Source organism: Sciurus carolinensis, chromosome 8 (genome assembly GCF_902686445.1).
Source record: "Sciurus carolinensis chromosome 8, mSciCar1.2, whole genome shotgun sequence".
In the NCBI taxonomy this organism is placed as follows: Eukaryota; Metazoa; Chordata; class Mammalia; order Rodentia; family Sciuridae; genus Sciurus; species Sciurus carolinensis.
Genome location: NC_062220.1, coordinates 88,771,516 through 88,787,545, shown reverse-complemented (window position 1 = coordinate 88,787,545; position 16,030 = coordinate 88,771,516). Strand labels below are relative to the sequence as shown.

Genomic DNA, 16,030 nt, shown 5'->3' with positions numbered 1-16,030 from the left:
AGGCGCTATCATCATTATTCCCATTTGTCAGTGTTAAAAATAAAATCAAGAGGTCTAGGGTTGTGGCTCCATGGTAGGGCACTTGCCTGGCATGTGTAAGGGGCATTGGGTTTGATCCTCAGCACCACATAAAAATAAATGAAGGCATTGTGTCCATCTACAACTAAAAAAAAATTTTTTTTAAATAGAGATTAAAAATAACAAAAACACCAAGTAACCAGCATCAGATCACACAGGAGTGTGTTGGGAAGCCAGGATTTGAACTCAAATCTCTCCAAATCCAAAACATGCTTTTCTTCCCACTCCATCATGAACATTTAAAATCACAGATATCAGAAGGGCTCACCACTCTTAATGAAGGGCTTCCTCGTGACCAGTCAGTTAAAAGAAGAATGATTAAAACCTTATCTTAGTCAGCGCTTGCCTGTAATCCCAGTGGCTTGAGAGGCTGAGGCAGGAGAATCACAAGTTCAAAGCCAGCCTCAGCAACAGCGAGGCGCTAAGCAACTCAGTGAGAGGGCTGGGGATGTGGCTCAGAGGTCAAGTGCCCCTGAGTTCAATCCCCAGTACCAAACCAAACCAAACCAAACACCCCAAAACAAAAAAACAAAAATCTTATATCTTCTGATCAATAGTCTTAAAAATATCCTTGCCCTTTGTGTTAGGAAATCTCTTTTAGGAACCTATCCTTTACAGATTATCCAAAATATAGATTAAAATCTCTATAAAAGTATTTCCTACAATATTATTCATAATAACAAAAATGGATATCAACTTTAATATCCAAAACTAAGAGCATTAGTACGTACCCATTATCATTTTAATTTACTTACAAATTTTAATAATTTGACAAAACTTAATCAGTTTAATCAGTTTTAACTAAAATATAGTATTAAATAAAAAAACCAAAATTGTATGTACAAAGTGGTATTAAGCATGTAAATGTACGTGTAGTCAGAAAAAATGACAATGACATCCAGATGACAGTTTTCCTCTCTAGGTGATGTTATTTCTATTTGCTTTACAATAAGCTGGTATTGTTTTTAATTCAGGAAAATACATTTTGAAACTTGCTGCATCAAAAGATTTACTGACAGAACAAAAAATATGTGCAAGGATACGTGGGGGGGAGTTGTATGTGTGTTAAGTATGTATGTATATAGGTGTATGTAGTGTGCATTTATTAGGGTATTTGTGTGTAAGGTTGAGAGAGTGCGTGTGGTTGTGTTTATGAGCTGTGTATGTGGATGCACGTGCGTGTGAGGATGTGTGGTGGCACTTTCCTGTGGTGCATGAAGTCTACCACCACAGGGACCAGTGAAGTCAGTCATGAGCCATCAACACTCAATTCACAATCCTCCCTGCTCTGTATGTGAAGAATTATTTTTACTCTTTGGCTGAAGATACAGGCTCTGTTTTCTCCAGTCAGCTAGGAACCTGCCAAAAGGCAGAATGTGAATCCAATCTGCTGAGGGTCGGTGAAGATTCAGGCTGGGAGCCACACTGGAATAGCTCAAGAGAAGACTACACCAGAGACCTGGGCTGGGAAATAAGCTGCCCCATCCCAAGGAGTAGATCTGGAGACAGAAGGTCTACAGTAAGAACAAAAAACCCTTCTCTAGAGGTCACTGTTTCTTTCCCTGTTCCAAGCACTATGCATACAAGGCCTCAATCTTTACAACCCCAGGAGGTAGAAAGATTGCTGTCCCCATCTTACAGAGAAGGCGGCACAGACAGGCAAAGTGGTTGCCCAGGGTCCCAGCCAGTGATGGCAAGAGGATCACAGCCAGAATCCCTGGCTTACCATCTGCATGATCTGGGGCAAGTCTCCTATTCCCCCTTGCCCTTGCTTTGCAGCTCTATAATGAAAACCTCCAACAATGAAGTCCCATAGAAGGACAAGGTTTTCTTGTGTCCTACCAGAGACACTGAGTAGCTCTGCACTAAACAAGATTCTAAGATTGGGGCCATGCCAAGGTTCCCATGTGGCTCCACAGACAGGGCTGCTTTACCTGGGCCTCGGCAAAACCTCCTCTTCTGCAGGAGCGGCTGAGATCCCGGAGGGCCGGGCGGTGCCGGCAAGCCCTGCACGCTGGCCTTCTGCTGTTGGGCCTGAAAGCTGGGGGACTTGGGGGGCAGCGGGGGAGGGGTTTCGCTGCTGTTATTAGCGCCGGGCAAGGGGGGCGCTGGTACAGAAGCCCTGGGCGAACAGGAAGCATGCAGGGGGAGCGGGGGCGGCGGGGGTGGGGGTGGCGGTGGCGGTGGCGGAGGGGCGGGAGGCTCCGGCACCTCTTGCGCGGGGCTGGCAGGCTCCGCATTGAGTCCTGGATACCCACAGGGTGGGAGGAGAGGGAGCGGGGGCGGGATGGGCGGGAGGTGCAAGGGGGCCAGGGGAGGTCTCACTGCCTTGTCACTCAGCACCGACGACGGGGGCAGAGGGGGTGGGGTCGGGGGAAGTGGCGGAGGCGGTGGTGGCGGCGGCGGACACGGGACAGAGGGTGCAGCTGCAGGAGAGCTCCCTTTGGTCGGTGGGCCGGGTGGGGACACCAGCGAGGCTTTGGTGGGGGAAGACGGTGGTAGCGGTGGGGGTAGGGGCGGAGGAGGCGGAGGTGGGGCGGGCACATTGGGGCGCGGAGGGACTATCCTGGTAGCGCCGTGGGCCTCAGAGGCATTGCCTAGCCTGGGAGATGCAGGGGGGTTGAGCGGGCCACTGATGGTTTTTGTGGGAAGCCGGGGAGAAGGTGCTCTTGAGCCAGGGGCCTGCCCTGTCTTGCCACCTAGAAGTGAAACAAATTCTGGGTTAGCTCAGCAGCAGAGGAAGGAAGAAGCCTCAAGAGTGTGGGCGGCACTCAGGACACCCTTATCCAGGATGTCAGAGAGCTGCACGGTTGTTTTTCTGCAAGTTCTTTGGGAAACCTCAGGTGCAGCACCTGTCATAAATAAAGGCCAGCTGGATGAGCACCAAGGTCCTTCTGAGCATCAAGGAGCTGTCCTCCAGACAAGCCCAGGTCTAACTGTAGTCTTCCTCTTCTGTCCTCACCTGCCAATAGCCTGCCCAGCTTCCAGCCCAGGGCACAAGACTGATTTGACCTGTACCCTTCTTCATCTCAAGACTCCACACATCCATTCACCTTTACCTGCCAGGTACAGTGGCCCTTGTGCTCTAGTTTGGATCCTTAGGTACACCAAGTCCAAACTCCTGGCTAGGGAGGTTTTCCTTACTGCCAGCATTTTATGAAGGACATCCTTTGTTTCTATATTGCAAATCTAAGAGTCATGATTCCCTGAATACATAAGGGAAATCAGCAGGGAAACACTTGCCCTCCACATTAAATATAGTCTTAAGGGAGGCTGCTATCAGAGGGAGTGTCACTGTCCTCTCAGGAGGCATATTCAAATATTTTTTCCAAATATAGTACTCCCTCAAAGGAGTTCTGGGGAACTCATTTCCCCCTATTTCAGTACCCCTATATTTTATATGACAATAGGTGGAAAACACTTGAAAAAAATGCTTGCTTCTCACACATACAACTTCCTGGGTGCTGCAGCACAGGAGTTTTTGTTTCAGATTATAAACCCCAGTGTCTATTGAGGGGTTCTGGAGCTTTTCATTCCATATTAATCTCCAGTGTTTCCCCCAAACAGGTACAAATCATTCCTAAAGGACTTGATGTCAAAAGCCAGGCCAATAGGCTTGGAAGAAGTGCCTCTGGGGTCAGAAGCTAAGTGGGCAGGAGTGCAGAATCTGGGTTTTCACACTAGTGGCCCTCTGGCTATGATGTGACAGTCACCTGGACAATACTACTACAGCACAATTGTTCTTAAGGCAGATGATGATGTCATACCTCTATTGAAGATTTTCTTTGAGATGATTCTGGAAGACATATCATTGTAGTGATGCATGAACTTAATTCCAGAGGCCAGCAGGCACTACCACAATAGCTGGCTAACCATGCCCAGGAGTAGAAAGCTCCTACCTGGTCTTTCCAGGGACAGGATCTACATTTTATGTGCTGTCTAGGGCAGGGATCAGCTCAGAGAATGCAGCCTAAAAGTTCTGAAACCTGTTCCCATAGTACACAGAGATGATGGTGGAGAACCCAGGCAGCTCCCTAAATGAGTCAGGGTCTACCTATATGCCTAGTTGCTGAAGGAGATTTAAAATCATACATTTAAAACACAGAACAGAGTTTATTCCTGAATAACCAATACAAACTTTTTAACTGATTGAGGATGTCATTATCCAAGATTCAAAAACCCTGAAAGTGAGTCTGTTAGGAGTACAAAATCCTCTGCTTTCTGCTCACATGGTGGAAGATCAGGTACCAGGAATGTCTGGGGCCTGACACTCCCTGGGTTAATGATATCCCTGGAGTTTATTCAGCTTGTTGACTAAAGAGCACAATAACAGGAAAATGCAAACGTTATAAACATCCCGTGCCCACTAAAGCACACATAACTGCCATGGACTGACTGCAATAATGGCCTCAATTACCTTCTCATGCCTAATTCTGCAATCTTTGAATATGATTGACTATTAACATAATCTTTTAATATGATCAAATATGATATCAAGAGATGAAGTCTATTTCCCCATCTTTGTCACTTGCTTTGGATGTGATAGGAATTAACACTTCCTAGACTTCCAAGTTACTTCTCAGTAGCTTCCAAGACTAAGCCTCAAGGGACTTTATACACATCTTCCTTTTCATTTGGAATCCTGCCACCACCATGATAAGTCCCTGAACAACCTGCTGGAGACTAGGAGACCACGTGGATCTGAGGTGAGTCAAGCCAGTTGTTACAGCTGAAGTTTCATAGACAGGAAAAACAGGAGAAATCTATGATAAAGCAAAGCCATCTACCTAACCTGCAGGTTTGTAGATGCTGAGGGAGTCTAGCTGAGATCATTCCAGATTGCTAACCCACCAAATTAGAGGCTAAATAATAAATGGTCATTCAAGACTCTTAAGTTTCAGTGTTTTGTTACATAGCTATGCCTAACTGATACAATGACTGAAAACCATTACAACTCACACGTTGTTACTGAGTCCACAGTGATGTCATTATGATCTAGTATGATTTGCACCTTTTGTCTGTATAGTCTGGGCCATCATCACATCATTACTAAATAATACAAGTTGCTTTTCAATTTTTGCAGTAATTTAAATAGGGTGATAATTTGAAAGATTCCTCAGGAACAATTCTGTGCTTTGGAAACTTCCAGTTTTTAAGTTTCCGAATATATAATATGACTGTTATAAAACATATGTCACTTACTGGCACATGTGGATTGCCCAGTTCCACAAGTTAAGGAGATTTAGATTATGAGGTAGCTAGTTCAAATTCTTCCTTACCTGCTACATCCCTCTGGCCTGTTGGTCGCAACACAGGAAAGCCACCAGCAAAGAGATCTCCCAGGGCTGGGGGTGTGTTTCCTCCTCGGGAATTGGTAGAGCCTCCTCCTTCTTTGTTGGTTCCTTTGGAACCTTCAGAGAGAAGAGGCAAGTAGAGAGGACTTCTGAGCAGGGCTGAGCAGCTTGTTCTCACTCTGGTCAATGGTTTCACACTGTTTCAGCAGCTTCCCATTGTCCCCTCCCTAGTGTCACCCTTGCACTCAGCATATTCCCCAAGTGCCTGGATACTCGGCAAACTTATGTGCCTAGGTATGTCTGCTGCCCTCTCCAGCCCTGCCAAAGAGCTGACCATTTGTGGTCAACCATCCTGAAGAGTAACAAATAAAGGGACCTGGACTCTACCATTTGGTGGATACCCACGGGAGCAGCAGCAGTACACTGCAAATTAGAAAACCTGAACAGGGCAGGTGCCGAGTTGGTTCTGTTTTCAGCTTGGCATTGGGAGGACTAGACAGAAATTTGATTTGATTCAATCAGCCATCTTAACTTCAACACAGGGTGTTGACCAGAAGTACAAGCGGGAAGTAAAGGTCTGCAATGATTTCTGCTTCAGAATATTCCTTTCCCCCAGTTCTCAGGAGCTGGGCCCACCCTATGCCTGCCTAAACTTTTTTTTCTGTGGATCAGGAAGCCCGAAAGCCTGGGCATCATTAACTCCAGCCTTCTAGATGTGTGTGATTGCCAACTGCAGAACCTGAGAAGATATTCAGCTGAGGCAAGAATCACTGGCAGACAGTGAAACTAATATTAGCAGGGAGAAGTTAGGACACAGTGCCCACTGGTGGATCAAAGTGGACAGATTATTCTGAGTATCAATAAATCCATGTTACTTACTGGAGTCATTAGAAAGTGGGTGTTCCAATAAAATGGATTAATCTGTTAATTGAGCTTAGCCAAGTAGACAGTGGGTCTAAATGGAAACTAATTTTTATTATAATCAATGTTGAAAATGCTTCTTTAAAAACGTGTCTATCTTTGTGCATTATCATATGAGATACAATTAGGTTTTTAGGACTAGCTTTGAGAATTACCTTCATTTACATCATTGCAAAATATATGAAGACATAATACCTTACATTACTAAATAATTCTGCATTTATTAATTCAACCTTCTGTAATTTTGACCCTTCCTCCAAAAAAGAGCAGGTGTTATTATCTCCTTCATTTTCTAGATGAACTAACTGAGACTCAAAGTAGTTCCCTGGGGCTGGGGGTGCATGGGGGTGCTCTAGTGGTGGAGCCTAGGTTCTATTCCCAGCATCAAAAACAAACAAACAAACAAACAAACAAACAAAAAACCCAACAACAAGAGGTCCCCTGGTGGCAGAAGCAGAATTCAACATGAGTTATCTGACCTGTGCACAGTCTCCTTCTTTTCCTATTATGTTCTGGAATGGAAGGCTACAGTCATATGAGCTTGTGAGATAGAATTTTGAACACATCTTTTTCCTTATGAAAAACAAAAACTCCACTTTTTTTATGTTGAGATCTTTATCTTCTATCATTAACTTCGAGGACCATGTTGGGACAGGGTAAGTGATCTTTATGTTACCCCGTGATGGATACACAAAATGTGGTATATACATACGAAGAACTTGTGAAAGGACTGAAGTAGTGATATGGATGGAGCTTGAAAATGCTGTGCTGAGAAGCCAGTCATAAAAGGCCACACAGGACATGATTCCATTCCTGTGAAATTACCAGAAGCGGCACATCCACAGAGGCAGAAGGCAGGTTAGTGGCTGCCAGGGGCTGGGCGGGGTGTGACTGATGGTGAGTATGAGGTTTCCTTTTTGGGGTAATAAAAATGTTCTGGAACTAGATGTAGGGAATGATTCCAACAGCATTGTGGATATAGTAAATGCCACTCAACATTTTAAAGTGATAGAATTGGTAAGTTGTGTTATGTGTATATTAAACAATGAAAAAAAAAGTTAACCTACCATGGAGTTTTTGTTTTGCTTTGTTTTTTAACTTTTAGCCTTTGGAAAGTGATGGAAGGTGCTCTCTAAACCATCTCTGACTCTCCTGCCCATTCTGCCTGTCCACTGAGCAGGTCTGAGACGGCCTGGTGTGTCCTGCCCTGCAGCCCTGCTCTGGGCTCGTGGTAGGCCTGATTGAACTGCCTGCTTACTCTCAATTTGTGGGGCACTGCGATCATTGATCTGTGTGACCTTTCGCAGGCGAGTTCCTTGCTGGATATCAGCCAACAGGGCACTCCGACCTTTCAGATCTGGCTTTCTCAAGCCCGAAGTGTCGGTGCTGACCTGTAAAGGAAGAAGAGGTTTGACCGTAATGGCATATAATATTTGCAGAGGAGCACAACACACTGTCTGCTGGGAGTTCCCACTTCCATCCCTTCTCCCCAAAGCTGACCTTATTGAGGTGGTTACCTGCAGCTATCACTGGAGACTGCCTCGGCCCTGCCCACACCTCTGTCCCCGGAGCCTAGCATGGCCTCTTTCTTTTAGTGGGCTCAAGTCATGTGCCCATCTTGTGCATGAGGTCCTGGAGGCCTCAGGGAGCCCTCACTCATAGCCCCCTTTCCCCCTTCCTAGTAAGCCCCACCCACACACTTGGACTTCCGTCTGTCTGTCTCTACTCCCTGCTCCCAGGTTCTGAATGATCTCTCAACCTGTTGTCCCCAGATCCCCACTGGACCAAATTCTTGACTTTCCCTCCCTGGTTGATGAGAGATGCTCCTGTGTCATTTGGCCCTGGACTACCCTGAGCAGTACTGAGGGCCTGCTCAGCACTTCAGTGCTCACATCCTTCCACTGTTGGGGCCCAGGTGGCCCATCATGGGCCTGTTATGTCCCTTAACTGAAGCAGATTTGGACTCTGGGAACTGGTTTTGAGGAGGGTGATGGTGATCTTCATGTGATTTTGGAGCAGAGAGATCTGGGGAGTTCCACAGAAACTGGGGCCCAGAGGGGTCAGAGAAAGCGGGGGCAGGGGGCAAGGCTACAGTGACTAAGTGACTGTTTTCTCTGTGCCTGGATGTGTCATATCAGTCCTTACAAATCCTTGTGCTTTTCAAGAGACCTTGTCCTCCTTTCACAGAGGAAGAAACCCAGTCTATGAAATCATCTGTTTGAGGTTCTGGGATTAGGGTTCAACCCTAAATGGGCTGAATCCCAAAGGCCACGTCCTTTTCACTTTGCAACATTAGCGATCAAGGTCACCAGTCATCTTGAGGATATGTGTCCTAGAGACTGCTCAAATGCTTCATAAGTATCTTAGCAAGAACAACTTTGTCCTAATTCTGCAAGTAGTCCTGAGATCCAACAGTTTCCCTTCTAGTCACCACCTGAGCTGACACAAGGCAGGAGTGTCCACGGATTGTCAGAACCAGTAAGTGCCAGATAAAAGGTGTGGGAGGTTGGCAAAGGGGAGGGCTGGGGCCTGCACTGAGAGGCACAGCCAGGAGGATTCGCTGCTCTTGGGACATTTATACCATGAGAACTTAGAGGCCATTAAACACTTTTCAAGGCAAGAAATACTTTTTAGACTCTACTGAAGGGAATACCATGTTTCTTTGGGTTTCAGTTTAAATATTACCATTTTGGAAGTCTTTTCGGCTCCCCAACTTAAACAGGATCATGAACTGTTCTGTCTTAGGGTGCTGTTTCATTTTCCTCTGTCACATTTATCAGGGCATACATGTTTATAGTTATCTCTCCATTGTGAAAAATTTTCAGTCCTGGTTGAGTTTAATGTTCATTAGTCCTAAACTCTCTCTATTAGTATATCCGCACAGAGTAGAACAAGACCTGGCCTGAGATAGGCTCAAGAACTGTTTTCTGTTCATGTGAATGAATGAAGGAGTGAACTCCACCCAGGAGGTGTAAGACACTGTCCTTGTCTCAAGGACACAGGTCACAGGCACAGACGGAGTTTAGCCATCCTATAATGCAGCATACGACAGAGCACCCATTGAGTCCCACAGAGAGGAAGTCCACAGAGGGTTCAGATATGGCCACATGTATCAGGTCCAGCAGTCTTCAGGGAAGATGTGAACCTAGGATGGCCCCTGACATGTAACTGGGATTTATAAATCCTTGCTATAGCTATTTTCTGTTCAGCAAAGGGCAAAACAGTCTTGCTGACTAGAAACTCAGGGACCCTGTAGTGTCTCAGACTAGAAGTAAAGGCCAGTGTGGTTTGGATTTAAATGTGCTGAGTCCACATTTTCACTGGCTGACCAAGTTCAGGTTATGAATCTTATGCTGGCTTTGAAAGGCACGAGCTTCGCCGTATGGATCTTGTCGCCTGCAAACATGATTTTTGAGATGGGCTTATAGATGATGGTCATTAAGACACCTCTGAGCAAATGGTCCGACCCTAATCTGTTGGGCAGATTTAAATATGGACATAGATATGTATAGAATGAATATCTAACTGCACACAGACAGCAGGGTATTTTCCATACAACATGTTTTAAAAATATCCTCTAAAACCATTGATATCAGAAGTCATTTTTGCACTGCAAAGTTTAAGATTTTAAAACTCTTCTTTCATTTTACTTTTAAGTAAGGGATCAACAGAAATACCATAACCCTCAGCAAGAGGGTATTAAATTTTTTGTTTTGTATAAATTTGGCATTACAATCTCCTGTGTATGATGGTCAGGGACACAGTAGAGGCAGTGTTTCATCAGATTCTTCCTGGGCATAAGACAGATGGCAGTGAATTATAAAGATATTCATGGTCCAACTCAGGCCAGGGTTCACAAGGCACATTTTCTATTTAAAGAAGCACCTGGAATGCAGAGAAAACCCCACCTGTCACTGCCCCTGGGAGAGGGGTTCCCTCGTCCAACTCACCCTCAATTGCCTGTTTCTTACCACAGTGTGCCCCAATCCCTGATCTTGCCCCTCCCAGGTTGCAGGTGAGGGCTGTGAGGAATGCTGCACGGAAATAGTGGTTTTTATCTTAGTACCACTGAGAACATGCCTCAGCAAGTTCCTGGTGGTTCTACATGACCAATTTGTTATTGAACATGTTCCGCACTGTAGAGGGAAATGGGGGTCAGGACTCAGAGACCTGGAATCAACACTATTTGTGGTGCCACTGCCCAGAGGGATAATTCCCAAAGTCTGAGCCCTGAGCACAGCAGGGCTTTTACTTTAATACATAAGCAAATTTTGGGTAAATTTGGGCAAGGGAGTGCAGTTCTATTACAGGGTGCATTCTACATTCTTTATACGAATGCAAGCTTGTCAACAGCCTAGGGATTCTTAGCTCACACAGCTTAGGGAACTGAACTGCACTAAGCCTAAAGGGGTATTGTTCTGTCCCTGTTGCTTTGTTTCCTGCTTCTGCTATTGCCTTATCTGTTACAGGTACCCGTTAGCCACTGCAAGTTTCTATGGTTAAAATGTCAGTATGCAGAGCTGCTGTGTGTCAGTATGCAAAACCACAGCCTGGCAGCTCTTAAACTGCTAAAGTCGCCATTTTGCTGTACCACAACATCAGCAGAAATACATGGAAGTCACATCACCTTTACACTACCAGTTCAGCTCTGCCCTAAATTTAACATTCCTTCTCCTTTGACTTCTAGTTTTTTCCTGCTCCAGAGTCTGCCTTGGTGATTTCCCGCTAGGGGGCTCCCCATCACCTGGTATCCTTCAACCCTCTCCTCCCCTGTGAGGCATGGAAGACTTAAGAACTCTGTGGCTAAGGTGTCCATGGATATTTAGACTTAAGGGGTTTTCTACAAGAGGACGTACTCATTCTCACATCAAAGATCATAATACCCAATGAGAGTCGTTCTTACTCCACCTGTAATATTTATCAACAATTCAACCATAATTTTCTTTTCAAAAAAATCTTCTACAACCCTAAGAATTCTTGTTACTGTGGTTACAGGATGCAGAAACATAAGAGAAGATTCCTAAATATTCCCTGGATGTTTATTCTATGCAAATTCTGATCACTGGCAAATTTACCAAACATCATCAAGGGAAAGAAAGCCACTCTGGGATACTTTTCCCACTGAACTATGTACACCAAAAAACAAAAACATATAAAAAAACAAGACATTAGTTCAGAGGTTACTCTTGTTAACATTATTGAGTATGAAGATTTGCTGGGTTCCACACGAAGCTTTGGTTCACTCAGTTTCCCTACAACAAGCTTCAAAAGAAACAGCCCAGGATTTGAAAAGATGCAAAAAATGCACATTAGCTCATCCCCTTTGGTGTAAAGGTGGAAAAACTGAAGTGAGTCAGTAAGGTTAGAAACATCGAAATCAAATGACATCACTAACAAAGCCAAGGGTAGGATTAATTGGCAATGTGCCTTTCCTCTTATCTTGACAAGTTATAAGGCCTTTGCATTTATAAGGGCTTGTCATTCCAACCAATGAGTCAGCCACCATACTGCTTGAAATGCATGTCCCCTGCTATTTGCCACCTTGCCACCATATGCCATTCCTGCATCTGATACTGGTTTCTGTGAAAAATGCTAATAAAAATCGAGCCAGTTGATACAAATCAAGCAGGTTATTGCTCTCAAAGATGATCCAAACCCAGTCTGTCTAACACAGTTTCACGGTCTCCAAGGTGGCTGTTAAACCCAACATGAGTGCCTGGGTTTCCAGGCATGTGGCTTGCTCATCACCTACCCTCAGTCGACCCCTTCTCACACTTGACACAGACTGGTGTCAGCAGCCAGGGTACTTGCAGTTCATTCCTGAGTCTGAATCACAAGGACATGCCAGAATGGCAGAGTCTCCTGCCTGCTGCTACTGTCTTTACATAGAACACAGGGAACCTAGGATCCAGAAGAGAGACTGAAATATTTTCAGAAAAAAAATGAACTCTCTCCTGTTGGGCCTGACAGAATGTTCCCTGTGTCCCAAATGTGCAGGAGTCAAGCTGTTCGAGAATAAGGCATATTGAGATCTAACAGTTCTGTGTCTCATTTTTAGAACTTCAAGTTGCAATTCAAATCCATGAGCGAAATGAATGGACCCTCTAACCTCCTTTTGTAAAGCCTGATGTTTTAAAGCAATATGTCTACAGACCTGTGAGCAGAGCTTTCTCATGTTGGTCTGCTTCTCTTATCTGGAGGTAAAGCAGAATTAGGGGCTCTTCACTGAGGCTGCAGGCTATAGGTAAGTCTGGTCCTGTTCTTTACACCCATAAAAGAAAAAAAAAAAAAGTCCATCCAGTTTATCTCAGCCACTGGTACGACTTGGATTGTTACATGTGGCACTACCTCTTGCTGTCTCGTTCCCAGCAGCCAGCCCATCTCAAACTCGGGTTCCTTTTTCCTGAGTGATTTCTCCAGATTCTGGCCCCTCTCCTCCATCCCTGTGATGCTGTCTTAATGATGCGGTCCATCACCAGCTCTTCCTACCTCTTGTTTTGCTCTCCTCCACATAGCAGCCTGATTCTTTTAAGGGACATCTCATTTACCATGTCATTCTCCTCTACAAAACTCTTTGCTGGCTCCGCCCTGCTCTGAGGAACTCACTGGAATCCCCTCAAGCTGCATAAGGCCTTTAGGGACCAGTTCAGACTTTCCATTCCACACTGGTGTTCATCTCTGGAACTTGGCTCGAGCAAATCTCTTTGCTCTTTTCACACTTGTCTCTTGGCAATCTTCCAAGGAGTCTGTGGCTCCAGGAAGGCCAGATGAAGAGCCCTGTCTGTTCCTGGAGCAACACTCACCTTCAGCAGAGCATCTGCCATCCAGGTCATGTCACTCCACTCGTGCCCTGCAGTGGCTTTCCATCTCACTCAGAATGACACATGCGAAGTCCTCATTCACATCACTGGCTGGCCTTGACCCCCGTTTTCTCTTGCTACCCTGTGTTTATCTATGAATGATGGCATTTTTCTAACTCATGTTATAAACTAGTGTTATGGAGCATTTGCAGTCCCTCTCTAAAAACAAACTACACTCTGGGGATAAATTTCAGCACTTAATTTTAGAAACCATGAGAATTTTAATTCTAATACGAATTCAAACTCCCTTCAATGGGGAATAATTAGAAAAGTAGGAGAATACATGTCAGGGATGGAAAGAATAGAATGAAGATGTATGGAGAGGGATTTGGCCTTGTACAAACAAGGCCAGCAGAGACAGGGTAAGAGGCAGGGATTAAAGATTCAACTACCTCAGAGCCACAAATTCAGAAAGGCAATAAACATATAGGTGGTGGGTAGGATACCAGACAAGAGCACGTCTTTAAATTCATGTGATGGTTATTAGTTTTAAATGATAAAATGAATTCATAAGTAGTTCATGGAAACTTCTGGAGAGAGGGGACTTGAATGATGGTTAATAGAAATCAGTAGAGAAAACTACTTAGTTACTGATGTAACCCAATAATAGTTAAGATTTGAGTGCTGACTGCCAGGGGTGTGTAGGGGTAAGACTGCCAGGATCTTGTTCTCAGAGAGTGTATGTACACATGTGTGCATGAGTGTGTATGTGTGGTATTCCATTTGTGTTTTTATATAGTATATATACATATACACATTTATATATATATTTGTGGATATATATAGGTTTATACATGTGTGTGTGTGTGTGTGTGTGTGTGTGTGTTTCTCATACTTTATTTTTTTGATCCAAGCTGGTCTCCCAAACTAGAATCTCAATCCACCTTTGAGATTGCCTTCAGAGGATCATCTTTGAAGCACTGATCATCTGGTTTCCCTTCCCAAAAATGCCCTTGTGGCTCTCCACTGTTAACCAAAATGAGGAACCAATCCTACTGCCCCAGGTAGCCTTCCCAGGCTGTGACAGGCCTCCCTTCTAGATTCCTCCAGTGTTTCTTGTTTCCTGCTTTGCAGTCCTTGCTCAGGCTCCTGTCTCTTCTGGGGACGCCCTCACCCTAGTCCTGCCATATTTCCCAAACCTTTTACTTCCCTCTTAATCTCCATAGCAAGACCAGTTTACAAAGTCTGTTTTTTAAAACTTCCTCAATTAAATTTTTCCTACTACCAAAGCACATCATTTGTGACTCTTCATGACAGTACTCATATCTTGTCCAATATTACAATTTTTACATATTGGTCTTGTCCCTTGTTTTTAAGAGTAGAAACTAAGCCACTTGCCTTTTTTACTGCCAGGGAATGCAGCCCCCGTGCCTTTAACTACATGCAGAATCTATCAGTGTTTGATTGAAATGAATTCCACGTAGCCCTTAGCCCCTGATCTTTGACTCTGACACCCTTCCGCTCCCACAAAACATGCAGGTGTGGGAAGGGAAGCTGCTGTCCTGTGAGGGCATCTCAGCCCTGGTTCTTCCAGATGGTCCTCTCACTTTCCCTCCCTTGGCCACTCTACCCCTGCAAGTGTGAATTCAATTTGTCATCACTCTTATTTTCAATGATGGCAATATTCCCAGGTTTTTAAGTCTAAATTTTAAATTATGAGTAAAATTTGAATAAAAAAACCCATGTTGGGCCTGCAAAGAACCACCTCATTAACTCAAAAAATAAAAAAATAAAAAATAAATTTCAAAAGTGCTGAGGCTAAGAGTCGAGGTACAGCATGAGGAAGAGATAATAAATAAGTCACAGTTTGAACAGTATCTCAAAAACTGGTGAGGTTCCATAGCTTCTTCTTTGCTTCAGGCAAAAAGTGCTACCACAAAGAAACACACCCCACTCCTGGCTGATTAATTTTCAAACTAATGAAATAATACCGCCGTCCTTAATTCCTGCTCTTGGCTCCAGCTCCAGCATTCCCACTTCTAAACGTCTCTCTCATTCATCCAAGCTTGAACCCTCGAGGATACCTGCGGCTCCTTCCTCTCTCTCATTGGAAGTAGCCAAGCTTTTGGGAGGACCCAGCTCCTCCTCTACTCTAGTGTGCACACACAGGTGGTTTTGGAGTCTGGGGAAGGGCATTAACAAGGGGGCTGTGTTATGGTTTAGATGTGGTGTCCCCCAAAAGTGCATGTGTGAGACAATGCAAGAAGGTTTAGAGGAGGAATGATTGGGTTATAGCCTTAGCCTAATCAGTGCATTAATCCCCAATGGGGTTAACTGAGCGGAAATTGAAGGCAGGTGGGTGTTGCTGGAGGAGTGTCATTGGGGGTGTGGCCTTTGGGTATATATTTTGTACCTGGTGCGTGGAATCTCTTTCTCTCTCTGCTTCCTGATCATCATGTGAGCTGCTTCCCTCCTCCACACTCTTCCACCATGATGTCCTGCCTCACCTAGAGCCCCATGGAATAGAGCCTATTATCTAGGGACTGAGACCGCTGAAACCCTGAGCCTCCAAATAAACTCTTCCTCCTCTATAGTTGTCCTGGTCAGGTCCTTTGGCACAGCAACAAAAAAGTTGACTAAAACAGGCGGCGACATGCAAGGGGTGACAATGACAACATCACAATAACAAAAAGTAATGGGAAGGCATTTGAATGTGTCAGGCCTTGCCCCAAGTTCCTTGAGAGAATTAACTCATTATGAAAGCCCTTGATCAACCCTACGATGGAGGTCCTGGTGATAAGAATTCTGTCCACTTGACAGATGAGGCACAGAGGTGAAGCAGACTACCTACCGGGAGGAAGCCTAGAGCTGAGAGGTAAGCCGGGGTCAGGATAGCTCTCTTAACCACTAACTCTGCAATGTCACCACCCAGGAAAT

At 44.8% G+C, this 16,030-nt stretch overlaps 1 protein-coding gene across 1 annotated transcript in view; it reads right to left on the bottom strand.

The window, feature by feature from the left end:
* Positions 1–16,030, bottom strand: part of Wipf3 (WAS/WASL interacting protein family member 3) — a 170,760-nt gene that overhangs the window by 17,737 nt on the left and 136,993 nt on the right. Inside the window, exons 5-7 of the mRNA XM_047562137.1 lie at positions 7,552–7,684; positions 5,358–5,489; positions 2,013–2,777 (exon numbers count right to left, since the gene is read on the bottom strand). Coding sequence (XP_047418093.1) covers positions 2,013–2,777; positions 5,358–5,489; positions 7,552–7,684 — 1,030 coding nt within the window. The remainder of the gene's footprint in view (positions 1–2,012; positions 2,778–5,357; positions 5,490–7,551; positions 7,685–16,030) is intronic.